The sequence below is a fragment of the Melospiza georgiana genome, chromosome 14 (genome assembly GCF_028018845.1).
Source record: "Melospiza georgiana isolate bMelGeo1 chromosome 14, bMelGeo1.pri, whole genome shotgun sequence".
In the NCBI taxonomy this organism is placed as follows: domain Eukaryota; kingdom Metazoa; phylum Chordata; class Aves; order Passeriformes; family Passerellidae; genus Melospiza; species Melospiza georgiana.
Genome location: NC_080443.1, coordinates 12,028,363 through 12,055,628, shown reverse-complemented (window position 1 = coordinate 12,055,628; position 27,266 = coordinate 12,028,363). Strand labels below are relative to the sequence as shown.

At 40.0% G+C, this 27,266-nt stretch overlaps 1 protein-coding gene across 1 annotated transcript in view; it reads right to left on the bottom strand.

Moving 5' to 3' along the window:
• MMP2 (matrix metallopeptidase 2) overlaps positions 1-25,452 on the bottom strand; it is a 28,203-nt gene extending 2,751 nt beyond the window's left edge. The window contains exons 1-11 of the mRNA XM_058034033.1: positions 25,234-25,452; positions 21,561-21,787; positions 19,970-20,118; positions 17,689-17,817; positions 16,793-16,966; positions 13,159-13,332; positions 10,817-10,990; positions 9,134-9,289; positions 7,202-7,349; positions 3,586-3,722; positions 1,688-1,847 (exon numbers count right to left, since the gene is read on the bottom strand). Of these exons, the coding sequence (XP_057890016.1) occupies positions 1,688-1,847; positions 3,586-3,722; positions 7,202-7,349; positions 9,134-9,289; positions 10,817-10,990; positions 13,159-13,332; positions 16,793-16,966; positions 17,689-17,817; positions 19,970-20,118; positions 21,561-21,787; positions 25,234-25,377 (1,772 nt within the window). The 5' untranslated portion in view covers positions 25,378-25,452. The remainder of the gene's footprint in view (positions 1-1,687; positions 1,848-3,585; positions 3,723-7,201; positions 7,350-9,133; positions 9,290-10,816; positions 10,991-13,158; positions 13,333-16,792; positions 16,967-17,688; positions 17,818-19,969; positions 20,119-21,560; positions 21,788-25,233) is intronic.
• Positions 25,453-27,266: the final 1,814 nt, after the last annotated feature.

Below are 27,266 nucleotides of genomic sequence, written 5' to 3'. Positions count from 1 at the left end.
TGAAATGATTTTCAACTGCTTGCTTTCTTCTTTACACAGATAGAAATCACTTAATCCTATTTTGTTTCCTTAACAATAAATTATGCATTCTTCAGTGACTGCACTTGATAAGGTGCTTTGATAGAAATACTGTCTGTGATTGGAGTGATGAATTACTTGGAGGCCCTGCAGTACAGTTAATCAAAACAATAGTTGGTACAGAGGAAACCAGCAGCTTTTTAACTCATAGTTTGTAGGTTTTAGCAGCAGTCTGAAGTGCTGCAAATGGCTGTATTAGAACTACTTGTGTTTAAATGGTCTCTACAATATGACAATAAAAATTTAATAACATTCTTTAAGTTTTTACAGTTTTTTTTTAAAGCTAATGGGGAAGACTACTGTCCTTAAAGTAATGGAAAATTATGATCAAGTGGCAATTGTATGGAAAGAGTATTTTATTTACTTACAGGAATCCACAGCCATTAGGACAAAATAAAGTCATTCAGTTTAATCATAACATGAAATTATTGTTCACATAAAATGGACTCAATTATAATGAGACATCCTTTGATATCTTATATAGAACATCTATCAGAATGAACCCTTAAAGACTGCAGAATCTTTTAGATTTCTGGTGGTTATTTCTGATATTTAACTTTCCTCTAAATTGTCAGTTAATGAATGGGTCCACTTTCAGCCTGTTGTGTAATGTCTGCATTCCTGAAGTGCAGTCCTGTTCCTGGGACAGGCCTCTGACAGTGACTGCAGGAGTCAGGGCCTCTCTTTTGTTCTGATGCCATCTTGACAGCACAGAGGTAACTCACAAAGATTCTCCTCTGCTTTTTAAGATGGTCTTTTGTGCCAGATCTTCCTGGCAGTTATGGTAATGAAATTCTATTAAATACAATCATACAATTAGTAGACTCTGAAAAAATTCATTTAAAAAAGTAATTTTTAAGGACATTTTTTATTAATCTAAGATGATAAGAGCATGGTAGCAGGTCACCTGAGTTTCACTGGAAACATGAAAAGGATTGAGAGATTGTCCAAATGAATTGAAGCTAAGATTTTTCTCAAAGTACTTACAGATACACTTGTGGCTTGTTCAGATTTCCTCAGTGCCAACTATATAAGTAGAACAAAGGTGTAAGTGATGGTGCATCAGCTGCTGAAAGGATTTACAATCATCCCCAGCAGGTTTTGGTAGTCACACTGCTGTTTCCATTAAATCTGGTGCCTCTAAACCTGATGGCTCAGTGAAAGAATTTCTTAGACAATCCGGTCTGTCTTTGGATTCAAGTGACTGGAGCTCAGTGTATTTTTAAGGAATTACTTGTAGAGTTTTCTCCCAGCATTTGTGAGCTGACAGTACGGACAAAATGCCCCTCTGAAGAGCCAGGGACTGATGTGGGGCAGTTGCTGGTACACGGTTGGCACAGGGATGAGTTGTTAGTGGTGGCAGCCTGACAGACACTCCCAGATACCCTCTTCCATTGCTGTTTTTGAGGCTGTTATTTTCTCAAATACCTGCCAGTTCCCTGTTGCTGTACTGAAGCATTTCCTGCTGACAGCACCGCCCTGGCAGCCCTTGTTCTGCACTCCCAGGGGATGTGCCCTGTGTTTGGTTCCCCCTCTGGAAGCTCAGGGTGCATTCAGCCCTGGAGACAGCTCAGCTCACAGCATCCCACCACCATTCAGTGCAGCTTACTTCCAGTATCTGTCTCCAGCAAAAATGTATGTCCTCTTGTTCCTGCCCCAGTTAAAGGCTGCATCCACACGCTGCACATCAGGGGGCAGCCCCAGGCTGCTGAGCTTCTTTGGATAGCCCCTGTCCAGGTTGCTGGCTGAATAAACCCAGTACTCATTTCCTAAGAAGGGGAGAAAAAACTATTTATTACTCAGTAACAAAAGGGTATTTCTTCCTTTTTGCTTAGCCATATGACTTTTTATTATGCTAGCTGTACCATTAGACTTTCAAGTATTTTACCATTTATGATTACATTCCAAGTGTACTGTGGTTACCACTGCTTTTGCTACTGAAGTGCTCCTTGCCTCAGAAAAACACATCCCCTCATTTCTCTTGCTTCCCCCCTTCTTAGCTGGTGCACCTTTGAGACAGACACTGCCTTGGTACGTTGGAGTTATATGCTAAAACAAGTAGTTTATACAGGAAACTTTTTGTATGTTGAAAATTGAAACCAGGCAGGGTCACCTGGTGTTCAATACAGCAGCTCATTGTCACCCTTTATTTGTTTTGTTGGCCAGTTTTACTGAGTGATTAACAGGAAGTTTTTGCTCAGAGTTCATGTTGTCCTTTGTCACAAAACATTATCTCATGTCTCTCCAGATATGTACTAGTGGGCTATGTAGTAGTGTTCCATATTCTTCACATGGAATTATAATTTGCTTAGTAAATAGCCTCACTGGATTGTCTGAAAGCCATGAAAAGATTTATTCATGAAAGGACATTTTTTTTGATCTTGTTGTAGTGGGCAAGTAAGTAAGTAAAGTATTAATGTGAGAAAAATGTAGCATTTGAGATTCTTGGAAGTTATTGATTCACTATTCAGGAGCAAAGGGTGGGACTAGCTAGTATTAGAAGTAAGGACTATGAGTATTTTAAGACAGTTGGGTTATTTTCAAACCAATCTTTGTTTTTAGATAGTTCTTATTTATTTTTTTAAACAAGCAGGTTAGCTGTGTTTTCCTGGAATTTATAAAGAAAAGGAGAGGTATAGATGTGACAGGATTATATATAATATATGCAATATTTGAAGTGTTTTGGTTTGCCTGACTAATTTTAGGGTTTTTTCTCCCATCCATGTAAACTGAAGCAAATGGCCTCTGAGCCATGTGGAATAGATTATCATTACTTTTTTCTCTCCTGTACAGAAAATGTACAGCAGCTTTTCCATATGGTTTTTACATGACTGGAGATGTTTAGTCATGTTTTTAGTAGATACTGGAGCCTAGGTTTTGCTGGCTCAGTTCTTCATGTTGAAAACAGTCTCACAGCTCTGCTCATTTGGCCACTTCAGCTGAACCTTATGTGACAGACAGAGCAGAGCTTCCTGTCCTCCTCCTCTCCCATGGAGGCAGCTTGCCTGGATCCTCTGCCTGATGAGCCACCAAGGAAGATGCTTGGAAGCCAGAGTGGAAGTCAATCCTTGGCAAAAGACAAGGAGAAGCATGAGGAGAAAAAAAAAATGTAGTCTTCTCAAGCAACATGTGCTGAGATAATAGCTTAAAATGGAAGGAAACAAGAAAGAACAGGGACTGAGGAAAGAGAGTTTCCACTGTTGTTGTTGCTTTGCATTTTAAATAATTATTATTTTTGGTTTTGCTTATTGTTGAATCTCTCTTTTTAGGTGCTTATAGTTCTCCTTTTGTTGTACTGGAGGCTGAATGCTCTTTTGAGTCTTTCAGATCCAGCTTTTGTCCTAAAATCCTCCACTTGTGAATAGGGAGACCTGTCACCCTACCTGTCAGCTCTGCTGGCTCTTAGACAGGCTGTTCCCTGTCCCAGGTACATTATGTAAATGAATACTTATATTTTGAAACTTAAACCCCATACCTGTAAAAAAATACAGCCTTTAAAACCAATACCTGAGAAAAACACAGACTTCTCGTCCTGAGGGGCCTCATAGACAGCATCGATTTTCTCTGGCAGATCAGGCCAGAATGTAGCAACAAGAAGAGGACCTGTGGGTTTTCCTCGGGGGTTTATAGTCCTCCACATGAATCTGAGCAGAACAGAAAATTGTACAAGATTTACAATGAACTAATTCAGCAGCACATCTGTTTCTCATCACTCCTGGCACAGCCACGTGAGCACGCACACACGCACACATGCGCACACTCGGAACTCTTCTCTCCGCTGACTAAAAAGCAAACTCATTTATTTGGAGTTTATGCTGCTAGAGGAGCTGCACCAAAAGCTGGATGCTAGAGTGCAGGTGAAATTGCTGTGCTGATTGCTCCTGTTGCTTTTTTGCATCGGGGCAAAATTTATCCTATGCTTTGAGTACACAAATGAAGTACTTTGAGCATACAAATAAACTCATTTATGCTGTATTTAAACTGATAGAGCCCTCCTGGTGCTGTGGATGGAGGAGATGGATGAACATTTAACAAAAGCAGAGTTTTGCATTCCATGAACTCTCTTGCAATTACTACTGTAGGGACTAAAAGTTCAAATTTAATAGCAGTATATCATAGTGCTTGGAAGTGAGTTTGGCTGTAAAAGAAACTGCTAGCACTAAAAGCATTCATTAGAGAAATGCAAAGGGTAATTTATTGGCTATTTTATGTATAAGGAGAATGATAATTTGATTTAAGCTTTAAAAAGCTCTAATTATCTTTAAATGGCAAAGCTTTGTGCTGAGGGCCTTTGGTATTTAAAATGGCACTGCTATTTCGTCCTCCATAGAACAAAGAACTTTTTTCCCCAACAGAACAAAAGTTGTGACTTGGTCATAAAATGAAAAATCAGCAGGCTGGTGGAATTGCTCTTGCACCAAGCTGTAGTTGTTAAATTCTGAGGTCAAACTGCTTTTACCATTAATATGTTTCTGAAGCTCAAGGTGCTGCTGGCATTTTAATTTTTTGCAGAGTATAAATGGTTATTACCCATTCCTGCCTAGAATAATTATACCTTTGAGCAGCCCAAGACATTAAACTGTATTTTTTTGGTCTAAAATTTGGAGGAGCAGTCTTAAATTAATTTAACAAATTGCTGTATTTTTATCAATAATGAAGATAGTAATATGTCACCGTATCCATGTTTTGTATACATAGATGTATTTTTAACATGTACATCTCTGAGCATGACTCTTAATTTTCATTTACAAAAAAGAGGCAAAGAATAAGCCATCTGTCTAATTACTCCTCTTGAAAGTGTTAAACCACATGTGGCATGCTGTAATAGGTAATAGTGTTCATTTCATGCATCTCTTTTTAGACAGAAAAGAAGATCCAATGTAATATGGAATGGACATTCATATAGAAAATCTTTATAACACAGCATTCATAAAAGTAGTTCCTTTAAAAATCCAAGTTACAGAACTCTCAGTCACTTTGGTTCTGATTTATGGCTGAACCAGCTCCAGTAATTGCTATCTGCATGAATTTCAAACTTTCCAGGGCCAACAGAGACTTAACACCAGGTTTTTAATAAACCACATATTTCAAGGGACTTGTTAAATTGGTGAGGTTTTCTTTTGGAAAGGGAAACTTTGTCAAAGATGAATTTTATTTTGTTTTTGAATTGGGTAGAAGGTATTTCTATTTCTACACATCTTACTGAGGAAATGTTGACATTAATTATTTGGCTTTCTCACTTCAGTTTGAACACAATAATATGTTTTAACTCATCCATAATAAATCTTAATATTTATAGACAGATTTAGTAATTTCGTTACAGCAGGTATTTTACATCATATTTTAACATCACCTATATTTGAAATGATGATGATGATGATTTTTATATGCAGTTATTGAAAGTGGGTCTTTTTTAGTGTCCTGATAAATTTCAAAGTGTGAACTTTTGTTCACTCTCACTCACCATCTGTGGAAATACTGTTTTTGGGCATTCTGTTCCCAATAGAAAAGCTCAGCTGTTCTCTATGCTGAACAGCCATAATTCCTGTAATTCCCATTTCCTGGATATTTCCTTTCCTTGATTTGAGGTGGGGAGGGAAAATACTTTATTTTTGGAAAGAATTAACCATATTTGACCTCCTTTTTGCTATTTACTCACTTCGCCATGTGACAGTTGGATTCTATGGTAATTTTCATGAATCATAAAAGTCACACGACACATGAGACACAGTTGTTTCTTGAATTCCACAAGTGAGTCACAATGCTGTTTGCCTGATACTTGGAAAGCTGCAAGACTGACAGGCAAAGCCATTCCAGAGCAAAACAATTCAACAGTTGTCTGCTTTTGCTGCATGCTGGATGAAGGCTGAGCCAGTCTGAACAGATTGTTTTGGTATTTGCATAGTTCTTAGACCAACTGTATCTAAATGCAAAATACTTCTATTTTGTTGGGATTATATGGAATATTGGATCACACTGCTGGTTTAGGGATAGATTTTACATTGTTCCTGTGTGTGACTGCTGGTTTGCAAGATGGAGGTCTGGCTGAAAACCCAGGGCCATGAGTGAGCAGAGGAGGAGCAGGAGCTGGGAATGCTGTGGAACTTGGTGGGGTTTTACTGCTGTGAGAATGTTTTTCCTTTGGAGGCTCTGAGGCTCTGAGCTCAGGTGAATACTTCAGCACTGTGATGACCAAATTAGCAAAAGTGGGCACTGTTTTTGGGCAGCTTTGTATGGGGTTGTGGGGCTTTGTGTGAGGCTGATCTGTCAGTACTACGGGGCCATTTGGTGGCCAAGGAAAGAATGTCCCTTGCCAGTAGGAGTCATTGCCTGTGGCTGACAGGGCCAGGAGAAAGAAGACAAAAGGTATCAGGGTGATACCCACAGACCAGATTGAAGCTTCTTACAAGCAGAAGGTTTAAATTCCATTTCTGTATTGCTAAAACACAAAGCCTGTGATAAAGATTAAGTCCAACTTCAAACCTAAAGCACTATTATGCTGGATACCATATAGATTGGATCTAGAAGGAAATATATGGAATCATGGTATTTACCCATAAAAAATCAACTAAATAACTCTGTTTTTTTTGTTACTAACAGCTGGTGAGTAGACCATGCAGCATAGTAATAAATGCTTCATTTATCTAGCTGAAAAAGGAGCTAAAGAAAGGAGCTTTAGTGTCTCTCACAATGGTGCTGCCAAGTCCCACACTTCTTAGGAGATGCTGTTCATGGCTGAGCAGTTGGGTAACACAGGCCCTGGCAAAGGCAGGGGGAGCTGCAGCTGAGCTGCCGCCTCATTTTATGAGGAATGTCCCTGCTTTTGCATTCAAAATGCCTTTGGTGCCTTCTGTCTTGGAGGCTTTGCACACATGTTGCCCATCCCAGTCACCAGTGTCCTTGATGTGTTACAGCAGCCATGAGTCACATAATGCTGTTATTTAATGACTGAATTAAACCATTTCCATTTCCCTTAGGAGCTGATCAGGATACTTTCCCACCTCTGAACACACAAAACAAAGGGTGGATTTTGTGCCTGATAACAAATATCTAGATTTTGGTGAATAGGTCTCACAGATTCCTTCACTTAAAATTCTCTTGATAAGCAATTTATCTCACTTACCTATCTTTGAAGAAAAATATTTCTCCTCTAATTTGTGCGACTCCATCAAACACAATTTCATGCTTGCAGAGCTCTGGAGTGACAGGTCCCAGGGTTGGCTGTGGGCCTGGTCCTGGTCCTGGTCCTGGCCCCACATCAGGTGACACCTCTGTGATGGTGAACAGAGACATTCTGTCACATGGAAATGAAGGGCTGCACAGGTTACATGGAGAACAAAAGCTGCCATGGTTTCTAAAAGGGTAATCATTTGGAGAGAGTTCTTGAAGGAGGAAAAACTGATAATAAAATCTCTTCAGAAGAAGGGTGGTGGTTGAGCAGAGCTGAGGAAGCCTTGACTTCCACTCCTGCCTTTATCCTCTTTGTGGCCTTGTTTGAGACATGGTGCCTGTCTGTGTCTGTCTGGGCTGAGCTGCCTGGTTAACCTGAGAGATGACTACAAGTGATTACACTGGGTTCAGAAGTGAACATTACAATTTTTATTTTGCTGGCTTCTAAAAAGAAGATAAAGATTTCAAAGTCCTTGCACTCAGAATTATGTGCAGCTCTGCTGAGAAAGAAGTCAAAGTGGATTTATCTTTTTTAAAGAAGTGCCAATATTTGGCAAGTTACAAAGCTGCATTTTGAGCCATTTGTATGATCTTTCTGCCCTCATCAAGAATCAAAATGTGCTTTTCAGAGCACGCATTTTGCCATCTGGTTTATTTTATTTGGTATTATTATTTGGCTTGAGGCATTTGCCTCTTTTTCTCAGACATTGGGTTAATTTACTGTATGAGAAAAAAATTGAGTGTAGTTGATTTGTGATGATAACAAAGCAAGATAAGTTTTTTGAATACTTTTTTACTGTATACATACTGTATACATAGGAGCCCTGGAGTCATGTTCATGGAAAGCTGTTTGTAAAGGGTTATATGAGTTAAAAAGAAGGATAGTTTCATCTTGGATCTTGAAGCATGCTTTAAGACACCTGGGTTAAGTTCTGAACTCTTATCAAAAGTATGGGCTCAGAAAACTCACTTAATCTTGACCATGTCTCAATTCCCATTCTTAATTAAAGCAGCTAAGAACAAAGAATAATGAAGATTCAAATCGGATTTTTGTCTCATGTGATAATATTTTTGGCATATTCTTATTAAAATTTCTGAAGTGGGAAATACTGTAGAATATAGTCACAGTTAAAAAGATCTCTCAGTAGAAAAGTGAAAAGCACAGAAAGAGAAATGGAATATGGCAATGACTGCTTAATTGACTGTAGTGTACTGGTGCCTCTGCAAGGTAGAAAATGTATCCTTGGAAGGAATCTCAATCATGATACCACTTATGCATTTTACTGTCTGTGGAGAAAAGAACAAATGCTAAAGATGTAGCTACATAAAAAAACTTAAATTCACTTTTTCTTTAGGAGTCTGCCTAATACATTTTCACTGAAGTTCCAGCTCCCACACACTTTCTGCAAATGTTATTGTGATGGTATAGCTTGAATTGTGGGAAGGCAATGTGAGCTGTTTCCAAGCTGGGACACAGGAAACAATGTCCTTCCCCTCTTGCAGGGGGTCACAATCTGGGAAGCTCAGATTGTTTCAGAAAGTGACATCCAAACCCACCCACATCAGGTATTTCAAGCTAGAGACAAACACGGCATTTCAGTGTCCCAGTAAAGGCACTAGAAATTCTCATCTAAAATTTTGTTTATGGGGTGCTTTGATGCTCCTTTCCATTCAGTAAATTTAGTGATCCGTCATCCTTAAGTTGTGATATTTGATTGAGGTAGGAGGCCTGGTAATGTGAATAAAGCAGAGGGAAAGGAGCAGAGGATGTTTCTGGCATTGGTGGGATTGTGCCATTTGTAATTTACTGCAAATTCTGAGTCCCAGATTTCAGCCTGTGCTGGCTGATTTTCTGATGAGTTCTGCTGATGGGAGAGGACCTTACCATACAGCTCCTGGATCCCTTTGATGTCATCCTGAGAGAGCCTGAAGTTCTTGGTGTAGGTGTAGATGGGGGCCATGAGAGCCCCTGGGTCCTCGGAGTGCTCTAATCCCATTGCATGGCCAAACTCATGGGCAGCAACCAAGAAGAGACTGTACCCTGAATAACACATGAACACAGTGTTAGCTGCTTGCATTTAAATATGATTGCACCACAGAATAAATAATAAAAAAGGTTATTCGCAATAAATAATAATGACTAATATTTACAGCCTCCCATGGGGAGCATCACACCTATGGCAAATAATGACATTTCACTGGAGAAATTTTAAAACTTTCCTTTGTGGGTGATCTTTGCTGCTCTCTCCCATGCAGGTGACTCTGAGCACAGCCTTAATACTTGTGTGAGAAAAGGAAGTGTAGGAAATAACACTGGACATCCCTTTTAGGTACAGAAGAATTGTACTTGCAATCTAGATATAAAATCTTCCTTTTCACCATGAAATGGCTTGTAGGTGATAACCAGGTCTGTAAATATGTGCCTCTGAATCAGTACTGGTGTACCAAATATTGTTAGGTTAGGAATAACCTTTTATCATAGAATGACATTTTATCAATTATGCCTGAACAGTCTCTAAAATTTGTCAGGTTTATCTCTTCCTAGAATAACCTCCTAAATCTAGCATTTATTTGTAAATATGTAAAAAGTCTTTTGCACTTGTTAAATTATGGCAAATATTAACCAAAGTAATTTTAAGTAGCAATATTCACCAAATAAACTTTATACTGTCTCACTTTTTGAACATGTTTTTCATCCTTCCCAATATCACTCACGAATGTATTAATTTTTTACATTTAGTGTTTGTTCCTAATTTGTACCTGTGTATAATTTACTGCATACTAGTGAAATACTATAGTACTTGTGGCTTTTAGCCTCAGAAGGAAAAACCAGTGGGGAGAAAAACATCTATTTATTTATTAATTTATTTAATATTTTTGTGTTTTGGAAGGATCCCCCATCACTATAGCTTTAGGAAATCTGAATATTTCAGATGAGCTCTGGGTGTGACTCTCTAGCTGTCGTCTCACGCTTCAGTACAGGGACTTTGCTGAGATTTCAGCAAAATGCTGGAGTGATGAGCGTGACATCGTGGCAGAGGTGCTGCCGTGGGTGTGGGCACTGCCTGTTGGAAAAGAAATGAAATTTAGCAAAATATTTAATTATAGTGAGTTGTGTGTGAACTGGTTTGTTAAAAAGTAATTTTGTAGCCGTTGAAAGTGTGTTGGGTTTTGTGTGTAACCTAGCAGGTAGTCTTAGGGATTTAATAAATAATTAAACTAGTGCAGGAAAGTAAGAATGCTAACCTGTCTGGAGGCAGCATACAATGCTCTTAGAATAAGATAAGCAGAGGATTAATGATCTTGTTTGTGAACCAAGGAATGTATCACAAGGGGTCTGTGACCAGGCAAGGGGAACGGGGAACTGTTTCTTGGAGACTTTGTTGTGAATCGCATGTATAAGAGGGAAGCACCCATACGTGAATTTGGGGGCTCGGGTTTTAGGGACGTGAGTCCCCCAAGCTCCCCGGGCCCTTAATAAAGCACCCACAAAACTTATCCGAGTTTTGTGTCATTTATCAATCGGGCAACATGCCCAGTGAGCCCCGTGTGTGACAGGAGGTGTCACCTTGGTCGGGACAGAAGCCCCACTTGCGGTCGTCGTCGTAGCTGCTGGTGGACGCGCACCAGAGCTTGCCGTCGCTGCGCCCCGCGCTCGTGCACGACTCGTACTTGTTCCCGAGGAAGATGAAGGGGAACACACAGGGAGCTCCCTCGGAATTCCCACCAACTGTGGACATGGCTGTGCAAAATGACAGGAAAACGCAGTGAGAAGGGGGTCCCTTTTGCATCTTCTTAAATGCACTAAAGCGGGAAGGAAGCAGAAATAGCGCGGTCCTTCTAGGAATGTGAAGAGTAAGGTTAGAAGTATTACTTGGAAGTTGCCTGACAGAATAAAAAAGGAAAAAATCCACACATTGCCATTGTGATGGACTTGCAAATAGTTTTGGTGGGGGTGAGAGGGAGCCCTGGAGTCATGTTCACAGCTCTGGGAAAACAGTAGTTTAATTTATCCATTTTAATAAGACTATCTGTGGAGAAAACAACAAATGCTGAAGATGTAGCTACATAAAAAAACTTGAATTCACTTTTTTTTTTAGGAGACTGCCTAATACATTTGCACTGAAGTTTCAGCTCCCACACACTTTCTGCAAATGTTATCGGGATGGTACAGCTTGAATTGTGGGATACCTTTTTATTTTTTTTATAGATTTGTGAAGTTGGTAGATAATTTTCTGCTTTATCTTTTTTGGAAGGTGATTGCCCAGGAAGTATCTTGTAATGCTCATTCCTGGAGTTATTTTAAAGTGGCTGAAAGTGTTTAGGTGAAAGGTAGGGTTAGTGTCAGAAAGGTTAAAGAGCTGTTGAATATCCATCTGGCTGGTGGGTGTCCCACTGAAGAAAAAGCTTTATATATCCTAATAAATAGAATATTTAATTAGAATATAAGATAATACAATATATTATATTATATATATTAATATATAATTTATATAAACTATAATATAAATATAATGTTTAATATGCTATAATAAACAGTAAGATACTGTTGAAAATCATGTGATTTGAAACATTTTTTAAAGAAAAGGATATATTAAATGGGGATAACTTTTTTTAACCATTATGTTTGCAAAAACTTGAGAAATTTTCCTGTGTTCTCATCTATGTAGTATATGGTAGTAATATATAAGAAATAATACTTGAATGTGCAGGTACAAGTATTTCTAGAGGGAAGAGGATGTAAATGCATTTAAAATAACAGTTTAAAGTAGGTATCATGAACAGAATATGAAAAGAATATAAAACTAATTTAAATTCATTTCCACTGCTACCTGGAAATTACAGCTCCTTTCCAATTATGGTCTGTCTTCTGGGAAGGTACACGACAGCAATACAGAGGCAAAGCTGGTTGTGTCCCTAATTATTTATTAGTGTTTATTTCTAATTCATTATTATTTATTAATATCCTTTTATGCTGAAATAAAAAAGGTTAAACTAAGTGTATTTCCTACTTCCAGTGATAGCTACTGTGTTACCTAGGACTTTGACTATATTGATTCTAGATATACTGCTTCTTTTGTCTGTTGAATGATCCTTTAGAATTTTCCTAACCTTGTAGCAAGTTCTAATTAATTTGATCCTTTCTTGTCTTTTCTTTTTTAACATCTGAAATGTAAAATGGAAGGGTTACACCTGGTTATCAAAAGTAACAGAAAGACGAATACCAGTAAGGCCATTTTCAAGAGACCTCCAAAAATCAAAAAGCAGGATGCGTGTAGGTTTGAATGTAGCTTCCCATTGGCTCTGTTAAAAAACAGATTTTAGAGCTGCCATGGTTCACTTAATCTCTATACTTATGGCTATAGTGTCACAAAATGAACACTTGCCAAGCTATTCAACACTATAAATTAATTTTTGTTCCTTTATATAGTAAAACTCAGGTTAGGAAGTATGAAAAAGGGTGAAGAAAGCTGAAATTTCTTTTCATGGCTAAACCATTTCACTTGGCTTCTTTGAATTGCTGAAAAGATCTATTAACACAAGCTTAACTTACTAACCAGGATTCCTTTTTTACAAGTGTACATTGTGAGTATTAAGCTAAAATATTAATCAAACTTTCTTCTGTCTCATGAGACTTCCCTTCCAGCGCCATTAACAAATTGTAATCTGATTGTTATTACCCTGCAGTGGTAGCCAGGCATTTGTAGGTTCATTGCCATTTGTGTTCCTGACAAACCTGTGCTGTGACACACCAGCAGATTGTTCCTGTTCCAGTTACATCCTTGGCCACCTCTGCTGAAATGGTGTTTAACTCATCAGCTTTTGTGTGCTCTGGGGGAAGGGTGCCCAAGGAGACTCGTTAAAACAATGCCCAGTTAGTCTGTGTTGTGCAAGCAACGTTCCTCATACCAGTCTCTGGGCAGAATCCGTATTTCTTATCCCTGTCGTAGTCCTCAGTGGTCCCACACCATCGGTACCCGTCTGTCCTGCCCTCTGTCGTGCACTGCTCGTAGGACTGGCCTTGGAACTTGAAGGGAAATTTGCATGGCTGCCCATCACCATTGCCACCCATTGTAAAAAGCGCTGCAGGGAGAAGAGAGAGGAAAATGTCAATGCACAAAGCTCAGTATCAACAAGGAATCCCAGTGTGCCTGTGGGAATGTGCCCAGACAATGGACACCCATCAGATGTGATGCACTTCACACTCAGAACCTCTGTTTTACACCTGCAATGAAATGCCTTGGCTGGAGACAGCAGGGCTGTTACAGCCTCACAAGTGTACAGAAGGGAATGGCTGATTGATCTTAGCACAAACTCATAACACAAACTTGATGTTCCTTCTTAAAACAGCATTTAGAAACAGGGTTCTGAGCAAGTAATTCATGTTCCTGAGCTCTGTGCTGATTCACTTGCCTTCTGTCAGAGATGTTAGCTGGAATGGCAGATTTGGGAAGAGTTTCTCAAAATGCTGGTGTACAGTAAAATTGAATATTAACCTGTAGCTTCTATCTCTATATTTGCTTTTCATTTCTGAGAATTTCTGCTCAGCCACTCAATAGTGAAGCAGGAGACGACAAGTATGACTGGTCCAAGAAAGCTGAACACTGGAGGCTTCTCCTGTCCTTTGCTTGGCCAGTGTTCCTGAAGGTTTTGTATTGGTCTTCTGGGGGAGGAGAGGGGATGAAGAGTGTTTATTGTCAGTCCATGTGCACAAACAAGGCCCCATGGCTCAACCCTGAGAAGCAGAAACCTTTCTCATGGATGAGAGATTAAAATGGTTCATATTAAAATGACTTGAGTTCTGGGGTTGGATTTAGGATTTTACTAAACTTTCTGGAATATCTAGAGGAAGACAAATACAATCTCACATGCTGGTATTTAAAAAATGTGTGTTCAATTTGATTTCTATGAAAATGCAGATGGCTTGGAGTATCAGACATCTTGTGAATGTGACTGTGTCTTCTCCTGGCTGCTCTATCAGTGGGAATCCTCTGTGTTAGGACAATGTGCTGTGCCATGTGCTGGTGAGAGGAGACTGTGAAGGCAACAAACTGCTCTAGACCTTGCCCTGAACAGAGATTAAAAGTCCTTCATGCACTCATATGCTAATTCCCCATGAGTTTTAAGCAGAGCACTGCATGATTTGGCCCTTTTGAGGTGTCCAAGGGCGTCTTTTCCCCTCTCTCTCATCCAATTTAAAGCTGCAGCTAAAACCCAAACATGTATGGGGGAAGCTTGGCAGGTTAATTTGAACTTTGCTGCTGTTTTTGATGACTCAAGAGCCACTGCAGCCTCAGTGTTTGTGTAGAGTCTGAGGGGTTTGCCTTTGCTTAGTCTGATGCATCAGTGGGAAGAGGCATTGTTTATGTGTGTGTTTCTTTAGAGTAGCGCCAAATAACTCCCCCAGACATCTCCTGGCTTAAGGGTGATTGGGAAAGGGCTCTGACAGAGGGGTGGTCCATTTTGCTTTTTACACTTAAACCAGTAATTGGCCACAGCATCAGGGACATGAAGCAGTAGGTTATAGAAGTTCCAGTCCCACTAATGAGAGCACTTGGGGCTTTGCAGGCCTGGCTCACACACTTCTGCTCTGCCTACAGAGTGATTCTGTCCTTCTCCATCCTGGGCATGGATGGGGTCCTGTCTGCAACACACACTGTGCCTCCCCAAAAGAGCAAGCTGCAAATGTTGGTTTTTGTCTCAGATGCTGTACTAATATAGGAAAGGTGCATTAACTAGGACTGTGGCTATTGTGATGGGAGAAGGAGTTTATATATATTTTTAAGTAATGATAGAATTGGAGAGCAAAGTTAAACTGAGTTGTTTAGATGACTCATTTACCATGAACTGCTTCCAGCTCTAGGTCTGGCAAACTCTGCATTTTAATAGCCTTTTTTATATTGGTTTACATGTGGCTAAGTTGCAAAAACCATATGGAAAGCCAGTCTCAGTTTGCATGCAGCCTTTCTGAGTCACAGAATGCAGTTTTTCATTTTGCTTGAGGCTCCATCATGTGATGGTAGCAACAATGGTTTATTAAGTTTTCAATCACCCCCTCCTTACTATAAAATTTCTTTAATGTAAATGGAAGTTGGAGACCGGGGCAGTTTCCCCAGAACAAAGGGGCAATTTACTTGTAAGGGGCCTTGTTCTGCATCATGGTAAGCTCAGAATTTAAAAACTGAAGATACACTGACGTGAGAGCAGATTCAGACTGGGCATTACTGATATGTGAACTTCACTTTTAGCTCTTCCTAGAAAAATCAACCAGTTGTGATGTGAGGAAACCTCAGGCTGGAAAGCTGCTAAAACCCCAGTGGCACAGATCCAGGGTGGAGGTGGCTGCAGCTCCAGGAGGGCTCTGTAGGAACTGGGGGGAGTGTGAGGCAGCTACAGGCAGTGACCAGATTGTTAGACCTTGGAGGACCAAAGTCAGGAGCCTAAACTGCCTCTAGTGTCAGTGGAAATAATTGATATTGAGATCCCTTGATCCCATGTGGCAAAGGAGAAGATTTGTGTAATAGGTAGATAAATTTCTGCTTTACCTTTTGCTTTGACAATCTATAGTTCAATCAGTTTACAAATTGGGGTACAGATATGGGATTGACTTTAGAACGGCCTTGTGCAGCACCATAGCAGTGAAGATGTTTCCATATATGCACTGTGGCTCTATGATGAGAAGAATTGAAACTAACTTCAGTGAGTTAAGCATGAGAGAAACAAAGGCCAACAACCAGGAATGCTGCCCCCAACACAGAGTGTCTGATGTAAATCCTCCCCTATCTGAATGTATTAGCTGGGGTTTAGCAAATGGTGCCTTGGAATAATGAGTGAACAATGCCACTCTGCATTTAATAGGAAACATCTGTGCATAACTGTTCATGGGTCTTGCAAAACAATTACATCAGAAACAAAAGGCTGAAACCCTTCTGTTCCATTTCAGAAACCTTGACACTGGCATTTCCAGGAACTTCACTTTCAGAACCAGCTCTCTCTGACAGGGTTTCACTGCTTACATTTTCAGCCTTACATAACTTTAGGATGTTACAAAGGTGTATCAGTCAGGGTATGTGGATTTCCATTTCTCCAGCTGCCTACAATCTGGGTTTCCTTCTGACTGTATCTGAGTGCTTGCAGTATTTTAAAGAAATAAGCCAAATTTTTATCTTTTCTGGGTGAAAGAAAAGATCAAAATTTGTGTACTTTAAAAATTTTAAAAGTTATGGCTACATGACAGCATTATGCATTTTGTCTAATCTGCAAATTAATGTTTCCAATTATGAAATAAAATTCTTGTGAAAGAGAGTTCTATTCAAATTCCAAAAAAGTAGAAATAAAATACAGTCCATGAAAATTTCTAAAATATTAGAAGTTTTCATGGACTTTCAATAATTTTGTACAGATACTGGTATATTATGATTTCTGAAAGACGTGAATTGTTTATCTGAAAGGGAAGGAATTTGGAAAAGCACAAGAAGTGGATGAGCAAAGAAGAAGGGAACAGTCTTCCAGGAAAAAAACAGTAGAATCATTGTCTACTCACACTCATGGGGACAAAATCCATATTTCCCATCTGTATCGAAGTCTTGGGTTGTGGAGCACCAGAGGAATCCATCGCTGCGTCCTGCATCTGTGCAGCTGTTGTACTCCTTGCCATTGAACCAGAAGGGAAACTTGCAATATTCACCATCTGCATTTCCATACTTCACTCTGACCACTGAGAGGAGAACAAATGCAGTGGTGAAATTAGCCACCCACTAATACAAAAAATACAGTTTCTGGGCATCTTCTTTTCCTGGAAGGTACTGATATAGAAATGCAGTCTGAATTTCCACTTTGAAATTCAATATGCTGCTGGTCTCTCTATTGGCATGATCATAGCTGAAATATAAACTGGTAATTTTAAAATAATTCCATGGATATTACTCATGGTGAAGTGTTAGAATCAGCCCAGAAAAATATATATGTTGTTACTATGGCAAGGCAAAGTTAAAAAGGTGCTGTTAATACATTTAGTAATTTAGTTTCTTAAGTAATATGTTCTAAAATGTTCAGTATAGTTTCAAAGGTTCCAGGCAGCAGCTGAACATGAGCTGAACATGCCTTGTGCCTCATAAACCCCTTTGGTATTTCCAATGGGCCTTGCATGACATTTGCTGTAGCAGGGGGGACAGGGTGGAAACAGAGACACACCCAGACCCTGGGGTTTATTTCAGTTTGTCACATGGAGACTTATGAATACAGTATTGGTGCTGGAATATATACTAATGCATAGATAAGTCACTTATCCATAGCATTTTTTAATGGCAGAATTTTAAAATTATGTAAATGAATTTTCACCTTCTCATATTTACTGACCATCAATAAAAGCAGTTTATGCAGCATTAAAACAGAGCAGCCAGCAGGCCATATGTTCTGAAACATGAAAAAGTCTGGTACCTTGTCCCTCCCCAAGAGTCCACAGCTCATCATCATCAAAATGGGAGTCTCCTCCAATTCCTGGTCCTGGTGCAAAGGCATGAGCCAGGAGACCATCCTTGCCATCAAAGGGATAGCCATCACCATGTTCTGCAGGAGTGAGCAGACAAAAAAGAGCAGTTTCTAATGACCTCAGGCAGAGTCTCTATATGAATGATGATTATCATGTGTACTTTCCCATCCAAGACAGCAGCAGAATACTTTAGTGAGTGAATTTGCTGGTTTGGGTTGTGCTACCAAGACTGATCCAGAGGAGAAGCAGCCAGTTCTTACAAAGAACATGAAGTGTCAGCACTGCAGTTGTCACAGGATGGTGTTTTATATCTCCTGAGTGTGGTGGAAAGAAATCAAAAATTGTGAAGGACAGTGAAGTAATGTACCTGAGATGTATGACTGCACACACACTGCTGTTTCTTCTTGGAGGCTGATAGGGAGTTGTAACTTTAATATTGTGTATGAGGGATATTTCCAGGTTGTTCCTGCCACTCTCCAACACAGAGACTGGAAAGTAAAGGCAGGTTTCACTTTTCAGGCTGCTCTTTTCTGCTGCAGCTGGGATTGCTGTGCCCTCTCCTCTGTGCAGGGTACTCAGTGCCCCAGCAGGGAGGCACAGCTGGCTGTCTCAGCAGTGAGCTCTGCAAACCAGCTTGCTCCTGCTGCTCTGAGCCCTGAAGGAGCCTGTTCCTCCTTCCCTCCAAGCCCTGCAGGACTCAGCAGCTCACAGGGCAGCAGCAGGTTAAGCAGCTCTGCTGTTATTACACTGTGGGCTTTTCTTGGAAGTTCACCGCTTGTGGGAAAGGAGGCTGGCACGGGCATAGCCCTGGTATTCATAGCTCTCCCACCACACTGACCTGTGCATCAAAGCTGGCTGCCAGCATCTCCACTTGCATCATTTCTGGTCTTTTGGTCTGATGTCTTGGCATTTACAGAAGCCCTCAATACACAGGCCTGATTCTCTCCTCTGTTGCACTGATTTCAGGCTGGTGTCACTCCTAATACAAGCTCAGTTAATTCCTTTTAGGAGACCAGTGTGTCAGTTGTGAAGGACAAGATTTTGACCTATATTAGGTGCTGCCCCTCCCATTTATTTCAAAGTAGATCCTTTACTTAAGAGAAGGGTTAAAAGTGAAGAAGCCTCATGGATGTCTCAGCCCCTGTGAATCTGACCTGCAGTACAGTGATAGCAATGACTGAGTGTGGAAGGAGCTCTTTGCCCACAGTTTCTTAGCTGGCTATAGCCAAGTACTAAAACCAGCAGAAACACTTCTGCTTTTGTAGACTTTTTTTTTTTTTTTTTTTTGCAAACCAAGCCAGTCTGGATGAGGATCTGAAGTCCTGAGTGTACAGAATCTCTGCAGCTTTTGAGGTCAACTCATCAGTAACTAAAGCAAAGAAAACCAGCTTGAAATGAAACCTTTTACAAAGAGTTCAGTTATTCTTTGAACTGTTCACTCAACTTCCAAAGTCTACCTCCCAAGAAATTGGCTGCAGAAGTATCTTCATTAGTATTAAAAATTCTGTGACTATCCAGAAGAAGTTAAATGTCTCATGTTTACACTGAAAAGCCATAAAATTTCTTTCAGGGGGAACCAAGATTAATTGAGAAGACATGCACAATGAAAATTATTCAAGCCACCCATCATCAGCTGTACTCAAACCATAGTTCAGCTTATGATATTTTAAATTCTTCAAGATCAAAGAATGCATTGCAAGCTTGCATTCCGCCATGATAAGAGAATGGGAACCAGCTATAGATTCAAAATTTGAAGTCAAAAATCCGTTTTTAAGCTCTAGTATATTAGAACCCTCACCACTATCACTGGAAAACAGATATACAGAGCTATAAATAACAGATATACAGAACTATAAATAAATGGTATGATGGCATTCCATTCTCTTCTGTGGCAGGAAGCCAGCTCACACCATCTGAAGAGCTGTACCAATATGTCTCAGTTCTATTTCTGATTTGTAAATTTAAAAATAAAATGTTGCCCCTAGCAATTCTCTTTTGGAAAGATAAATACAGTGTAAGAATATTGTATAAATACTTCTCTCTCTCTCTCTAATGTATAAGAAAAAGTCTTAGTGGAATGAGATCTTAGCTTGTATGAGCCAAGTGTGAACTAGGACAAGGCTTTCCAGAAAGGCTCATGGGTGCTACTTATTGAGGGTGGATCATTCTAAACTGAGGATTAATGACAGGAACAAAACCCAAAACATAAGTAAAAATAGAAAAATGTACCCCATCGACCAAAATTAATCATAATGTCTGCTTCTCCATCGTGTATCCGGTTAAATCTCAGTGGTGTGACATCACTCCAGACTTGAAAGGCTCGAGCAAAGGCATCATCCACTGTCTCAGGGTCCAAATCCGGGGTGTAGCCTATAATCCTTAGAGGTAAAAGCAAAATTAAGTAACACACAAACATCCTCCCTGGATTAGCTGTTCACTCCCAGCACACCGAGGAGGCTCAGCAGTGAAACCAGCTAAGAGGTAACACTGAGACCTAAACACCTCCCTTTGATTCAGAGATGAGTTTAGATGTGGCACTTACTGGTTATTTTCTTTTGGAATTGACTCAGCATAAAATTATAAACCCAGAGGCTGTAAAGCCTGGATGGCAGTGGGCCTTGCACAAAACATTCTGGGTTTTGCATCAGCACTGAGACCAGAAAGGGAGCTCAGTAACATTCTGAAGGTTTCAAGTGTGAATTGTTTTGCTCTTTAATAAGAAAGAAAAGCAACCCTTCTCCCTCACCTTTGTTGCTATCCATATATTGTTTAATCCCTGTGGAATGCTAATCCTTTACCTGTATGTGGGGTACATGGAAATAAAACACATGGGGAAATAGGAGGAAAAAGCATGTAAGACAAAGCTGTAGGCCTGACCTGAGAAAGGGACAAACTCTGAAGTGTGTTACTTTCTTCTTCTTCATATGTTTTAATTGGACTTCTATTTTAACTGGACTTCTAATATAAGTGCCTTAGATTATAACCTGTTATATTCCATGTAAAGACAAGTTTCCAATTCTATGCAGCACAGACAATGTGCATAGTGAGAGAAACTATTTTGTGCCTAAGGAGGATGAGGAAGATTCAGAGGAAACACATCAAGTAGGGGCTGTGAGAGCTGCCACAGGTTTTTTCAGTTGTTATTAGGTTAGTTGCAGCCCAAGGGGTGCTTTGAGTCCAAACTTGTGAGGGAACAGCAGACTAAGTCAGGCAACTACAACAAATCTGCTGGTTTTTCCCATTGGTGGTAAATGTTTGTTCATGGGCCACCTAAGGTAATGAGTTTTTTACCACCATGAGGGTTGTATTGGTCCCTAACTCATCAGAAGAAGATGAAATTAGAACATGTCAAACATATTGCAATAGGCTTGTTGAAACTCATGTTTGTATGTGTCTGAAATACAATTGTTTGATTTTTAGATTTATTTAATCATCTCCTTTTTAGGACTGGAAAATGAAGAGAGTTTGGCCTCTGCAATCAATGAGTACTTTGCTCGTCCTGGAGCAGATGGGCAGGTGAGATGCTCCTGCTCCAGCCCCCTTGGGATGCTCTCTGCAGAGCAAAGAGTAAACCCAAAATCTCTTCAGTTTCAACCAGAACCAGAAAGTTCATGTCAATACGATTCTTCCTAATATGTTACAATTTGAAATGACAGAGGTATTTGTTAGAGCCTTTGGTAATTATCCAAACACCAGGGGGTTCTAACTCAAGGACTCTTGTCTAGCCCTCTAAACAGTTACTGCATTTCTATGTGCCTTCCTTATTTCTTGGAAGTGCTATGGGTATGAGTGATCAGACCCCACCCTCACCAGTCTGTACCTGTATGTTATATGATTCTTTTCCCATTTTGGCTTTCTTGCAAAAAAGTTGTAATTGGCTACATCAGGGTTACCACAGCGGGGTTTCTTCATTGTCTCAATAGTATTTTGATCCAGATCTCCTGTTTCAGGCAGCCCAAAAAATTTCTGCATTTTCTTCAGGGTATCTTTCAGGACAAATAAATTGCAACTGTCTTTTGGGCAGCCATAGTATTTATTCAGGTATTGCTTGGGGAAGAAAAAGCACAGAACAAAGACTTAAAATTAATAAAATAAATAGCTAATCATTATAAATAAATAAATACTATAATTCCATGTTAGCTTTCATTTTGTAATTTGCAAGTTTTCTTTTAAAATTTACAATTGCTAGTAAGTGAAGGACCAGCAGAATCTTCTTAATTGACACAAAGCATCATTGATCACATGATGTTGTCAATTAAACAGTCATTTCCATTCTTAGCTATCACCTTTACTTAATGAATTGCTTTTAGTTGTTAGAGCATAGAGCTGTTATGTAGAACTACAAAGTAAAAATGGGCTTGTCTTTTTTTGTTTCTTTATTATGTATAAATCTGCTTACAGTTTTAGACTCTGAGCAATGTTTTCTTGGAAGATTCTGCATTATTGAGAAACTTCTCAAGAAATCAAAGCAACCCCACAAATGAGACCACACTGATTGCAAAGAAAACCCCATTCTTTATTCAAACCAAAGAGTTATTTGAATGTTTGGATGGGTTTGCTTTTGAGTCAGACGTTGCAAAGGCCTGAGGAAGAAAGTATTTGGTAACATCTCAATTGCTTGGACACTGCTGCCAATCAATATTTGTGTACTTTAAACTCCACTGAATGCTCCAGCACATTATGGCCAGACTGATGTTTCTGATACAGCTGTGGTGGCAGTTCACAAAGTTCTTTCTCATTAGAAAAGAGTGGTCACAAAGGACCCAAAAGATGGCACAAATCACATTATTTTCATCTCCTAAAACAACACCCACGAAAGTCTCCTCCCCTTCTCTTAAGGATGGGTTTGCAGTGTTTTATGCCCCTCTGTGAAAGAGAAGCCATGTGAAATGCAGGTATTCCCAAACTGCACCCACGTGGGTGCTTGGCACTGCACAGAGCTGGGGAATGCCCTTCCAGTGGTGCTGTGAGTCAGGAAGGTTGCAAGTTCCTGATCTTCCCAGTAAAAACAGTCTGCAGCTGAGGAAAAAACACCCTTCGGGTATTGCATCCCAGATGATATTAACTCTGAGTCCAAGGGAGGAAAACACCTGAATAACGTAAAGGTACATTTGCCAAAAAAATATGAGGAATATCAGGGAAACAATTTCAAACTGACAAAATGACTGCACGTTTGAGTTCTTGTGCCACCAAATATTCCCAAGAGAAACCTTGTTTCATGTGTGTAATTAATTGCTTAAGTTCACCCAGGAGACTGGGGATAAAACCACAACACAGCAAAATAAAGCAGAGGATATTTGCTAACTGCAGTTGGTCAAGCCTAGCTTTCACCACTTTCCTCAAAGTCCAGGCCAACCTCATCTGCCCAGCATAGGAAATGGCTCAGGGATTGCTCAGAAAAGGATTTAATCAAGATGTTACACCATTTCCTTCAGAAGGTCCTCCATCCATCATGACTGAGCACAGACTGTGGCTAGTTTTTGTGATTTTTGTAACCTCTGATTTTTGTGATTTTTGGAACTTCTGATGTGCTATTTCTCCATTGGGGACTGGCAAATGAAGGACACACAGTGGCTTCATCTTTGCTTCCACTGAGCTGCTCTCCACACATAGTTAATGGGGTCTGGTGGAAATTATGTGAAATGCATTGAGAACATAATCAAACAAGCCAGTTTGGTTCTTATACTAATTTTCATTTCATGTAGTTTGATGGGTTTTCTTATGCTTCTGCTTGCATCCCCCAATCATGTACCTCGTGTGTGATACAGACTGCATGTCAGCACTGACTGAGGAACCAGGCTGCTGCTCTTGCCATTTTAGGTTTAGGAGCAAGCTCTACAATCAAAACTATAAACTGAGGCTTGGTGAACAATTTCACTTGCTAAGATTCTAAATAAAAAGCTAACCAACCCCTTTCAGTTTTTCCTAAAATGGAGATTTTATTGAAGATGAGAAATGACCAAGATCAGCTGTTCTATGAGGAGAGAATCTTGAAGAAAATGTAATGTCTATGCAAACCACATCTTGGCCTAGGCTGTGAAATGCAGTTTCCTCAGAGTCAGCAGGGAGCTGAGGCGATCTGGAATTTTGATCCAGCCCATTAATGAAACGGGGTCCAGCTGCAACATAGCAATTTGTGTTCTGATGCTGAGTGCTGGGGCTGTCCTGATGGAGGGCGTGGGGAAGGGCAGCCAGTTAGCATTGCCCAAGAGTGCCCCAAGAAAGACAAAGAAGGACTGCAGTGTGAAACCAGCTTGTAATTTTCCTCTGAGTACACATAATAAATAGGTTGTTTGAAAGAAACAGAGATGAGGGGAGATTTGGATTGCAGTTATTGAATAAAAGCCTGGCTGTGTCTAAGAAAATAGATTCTCTTAGGGTGGTTAAATTGCTCTTAGACACGTGGGACCCCACTCTCCTCTCCCAAATGCACTGCCCCTGCCCCCAGCTCTTGGCCACTGTGCTGCTAAGGCAAAACCTTGGGTGAATTTGTTTTGTTAACTGCTGAGGAATGCCCTATTTGGGTCAGTTTGTCTGTGTTTTTCCTAAACTTTCTGACACAGCTCCCAACTGGAAATTCTCTCTGTACCCTCCCCCAGACCTCCTTTAACCTGGCAAGCTTTCCCAAGATGTACACAAACTCCTGAAGAAAAGTGACCAACTTTCAAGTCTCTATGTCCTAAAATGAGAATAATTTATCTAAATCCTCCTTAAAATGGATTTACTGCTGAAGAAGAGAAATAATTAGTCTATAATTTACATGCTAAAATAAGGATAATCCATCTCAATCTCCCTTTAAACAGACTTCCCCATAATGTCACTTTTATGAACATCCACAGGGCTAAAAAAAAGGTTAGAAAATAACGCTGTAGAGTTAGAGCTATAATTTGCTAATATACAAAAATACAAACTCCTTTTTTTGTTCCAGATTGGATTTGGGAAAAAAAATTCCTTAAACTTCGATGAGATTGTTTTCCAAAGTCAAAACCAGTCACAATGGCTTCTGAAATTCGAGCCAGCTTTCAGTTGTAGTGTCCCTTAAAGTAGTGTTTATGCAACCCACAGTAAACATTCTGGAAAACTCAATTCTGAAACTGTGTATACATTCAGGGAGTCTCTACTGCCCTCACTTCTATTTGATTTAAGTAAAAAAATTAGATGTCTCTTATTTGCCCTTCTCCCCTCTTACCATTGCAATATTTTGATTATAGTCATGATGATTTCATGAAAATATTTTGTATCTTGAGACTTAAGAGGAAAAAAACCCAAAAAACCGACTTTCTTTGCTGGCTTAAAAATTTTTAAGAGAGGAAACATTACTTGGCTCCAGTTTAACTTTTGAAAGCTGATACCTTTGCTAGCTAGCTAGCACTTCCAGAGACTCCAGGGAAAGAATGCCACAGTCATTCCTTAGCCTCAGCTGAATCAAGAAAGAAACATCTGCTTATGAAACAACAATAGAAATCCAAAGCAAAGATGAAACCAACACTTACCACTGCTAGCTCTTTGTCTGTTTTGGGAGTGCTGTCTCCAGGAAACTTAATGATTGGTGACGGCGCGGCCAAAGTTCTGTGAAAAAGATAAACTTGGACGAATAGCACTTTAAAAACGAAGCCATGGCCAATGTGAGTCTTCATTCTGCCTAAACTTGTGCTCTCCTCTTTGGAAAAAAGCTTTTCCCGCTGTCTCTCGGTTACTTTAGCTGCAAAGTGCACCAGTTGCTTATCTGCACATCTTGACTCCGAGCACCGTGCTCCCTTTTGCTTGCTCCAGCAGTTCCTTTGTATGTTTAAAACATCCAGATGCGCAGTCTCAAGCTACCACAAGAGGAAGTCTGAAAACTAGTGGAAACATGAGAAAAGGGCAGTTACCAGATGTGATTGCTGTGATTTTAAGGTAGCAACAGGCAGATAGTTGCTACTGCTGAAAGAGGCCACATTTTTCTCCTCATTTGCATGTATGAAAGTATTTATTTATGCCAGAGAAGAGGAAAAAACAAAACCTGACTTAATGTTGAAGACAAGGTATCTCACATATATTTTAAATTAAGAAAAAAAAAAGAGAAAGAAATTGCTAAACATTGTTTTCCTGTCTAAGAAGTTTTTACTATTTTTTGGCCTAATTTTATGTCACAGATATAATGATATATTTTAGTCATGTGTGATTATACTCCCACACAGTGCTTTACAGCAAATATTTTGATGATGGAGTTTGAGACAGACCCTGCACAGGGCACTGCAGCTGAACAAGGCTTCTTGTCCCCCTGCTGCTGAGGCTGCATAGAGTGTGGGTCTGTACTCAGGGCTCACCGTGTTCCCTGTGAGCCTCACTCCCTCCCTGATCTCTGCACAACGTGCAGGGCTCTCAGTAAGATCATTGTGGCTGGCTGGGTCCAGAACCAGCTTCAGGCTTTGCCACCAGTAGGTATCACCTGATCCCTACAGGGTAAAAGATAATTAGGCAGATTCAGCAACAGAAATTAACAGAAATAATGGATGTCATGGAAATTGTACAAAATTCAGTGTTTGCTTGTAATGGGAATTTGAGCGCAACTGCCTTAATCTGAAATTTTGGTGTAAATATGACCATTGTCATGGACAGTAATTTGTTGTGTCATTCATAATACTGCTGGCTTTGAGGTGCTGTTATAAGTGGAATATTATTATGGCTGAATTTCCCTAATCTAGGGATTTGGCTCACGATTTTTCAAGATGGGAGGCTGGCAATTCTGCATGATTGCAAACTCTCTTCTGGCCAGCCAAGGGTCTACTGTTTCTACTGAACACAAGTCCAGCTATGAATGTTCCTCTGACCTGTATGTTGCCATAAAGATTGCCAAGGCTTTCCAATCAGTGCTAAATGAAAGTTTTCCATGTGTGACCCGTAAAAAAATGGGGCTGCTAATGAAAATAAGGTACTTTGCAGGTGTTTGGTGCTTACTGATATTTGATAATTGGTTGTAAATAGTTAATATTGGCAGTTGTTAGATTCATGCTAATATCAACCTATTTTGCTAACTGCACCCATCATCCATGATGTGAACAGCCTTTCATAAAGGCAAGGATTTCAAGGACAGGGCTGAGGGGCTTAGGAGAAAAGCATTTGTAGGGGATTTTGCTGCCCATACCCTTCCACCTGGAGGCCAACACAGCAGCTGTATGCAGGGCTGCTGGGTGAATCAGCCATGGGAAAGGGCACTTGAGGCTCAGGAGGGAATGAGGAGTTACGGGAACTTGTGTGTGAATGGAGATGCCTTTGTCAGCAAGTGGCTTTGTATTTATCCCCACTCATCCTTTGAGCAATGACTCTGACCTGACTTGAGTTACAGTGAACAACTTTCCCCTAATGGCGCAGCTTTGAAATGACACATCCTTTTTTAGCTTTTCCCCATCAGCAAAAATCCATGGTCATTTAAACTGTTGCCTTAATAAGCACAACAGCTCTGAAAATGTGATGCAGTTTTTCCAGAGCCTGGTACTTGGTTGTGGGGAATGACTCCTCTGCTTTGTTTGTGATGACAGCTCAT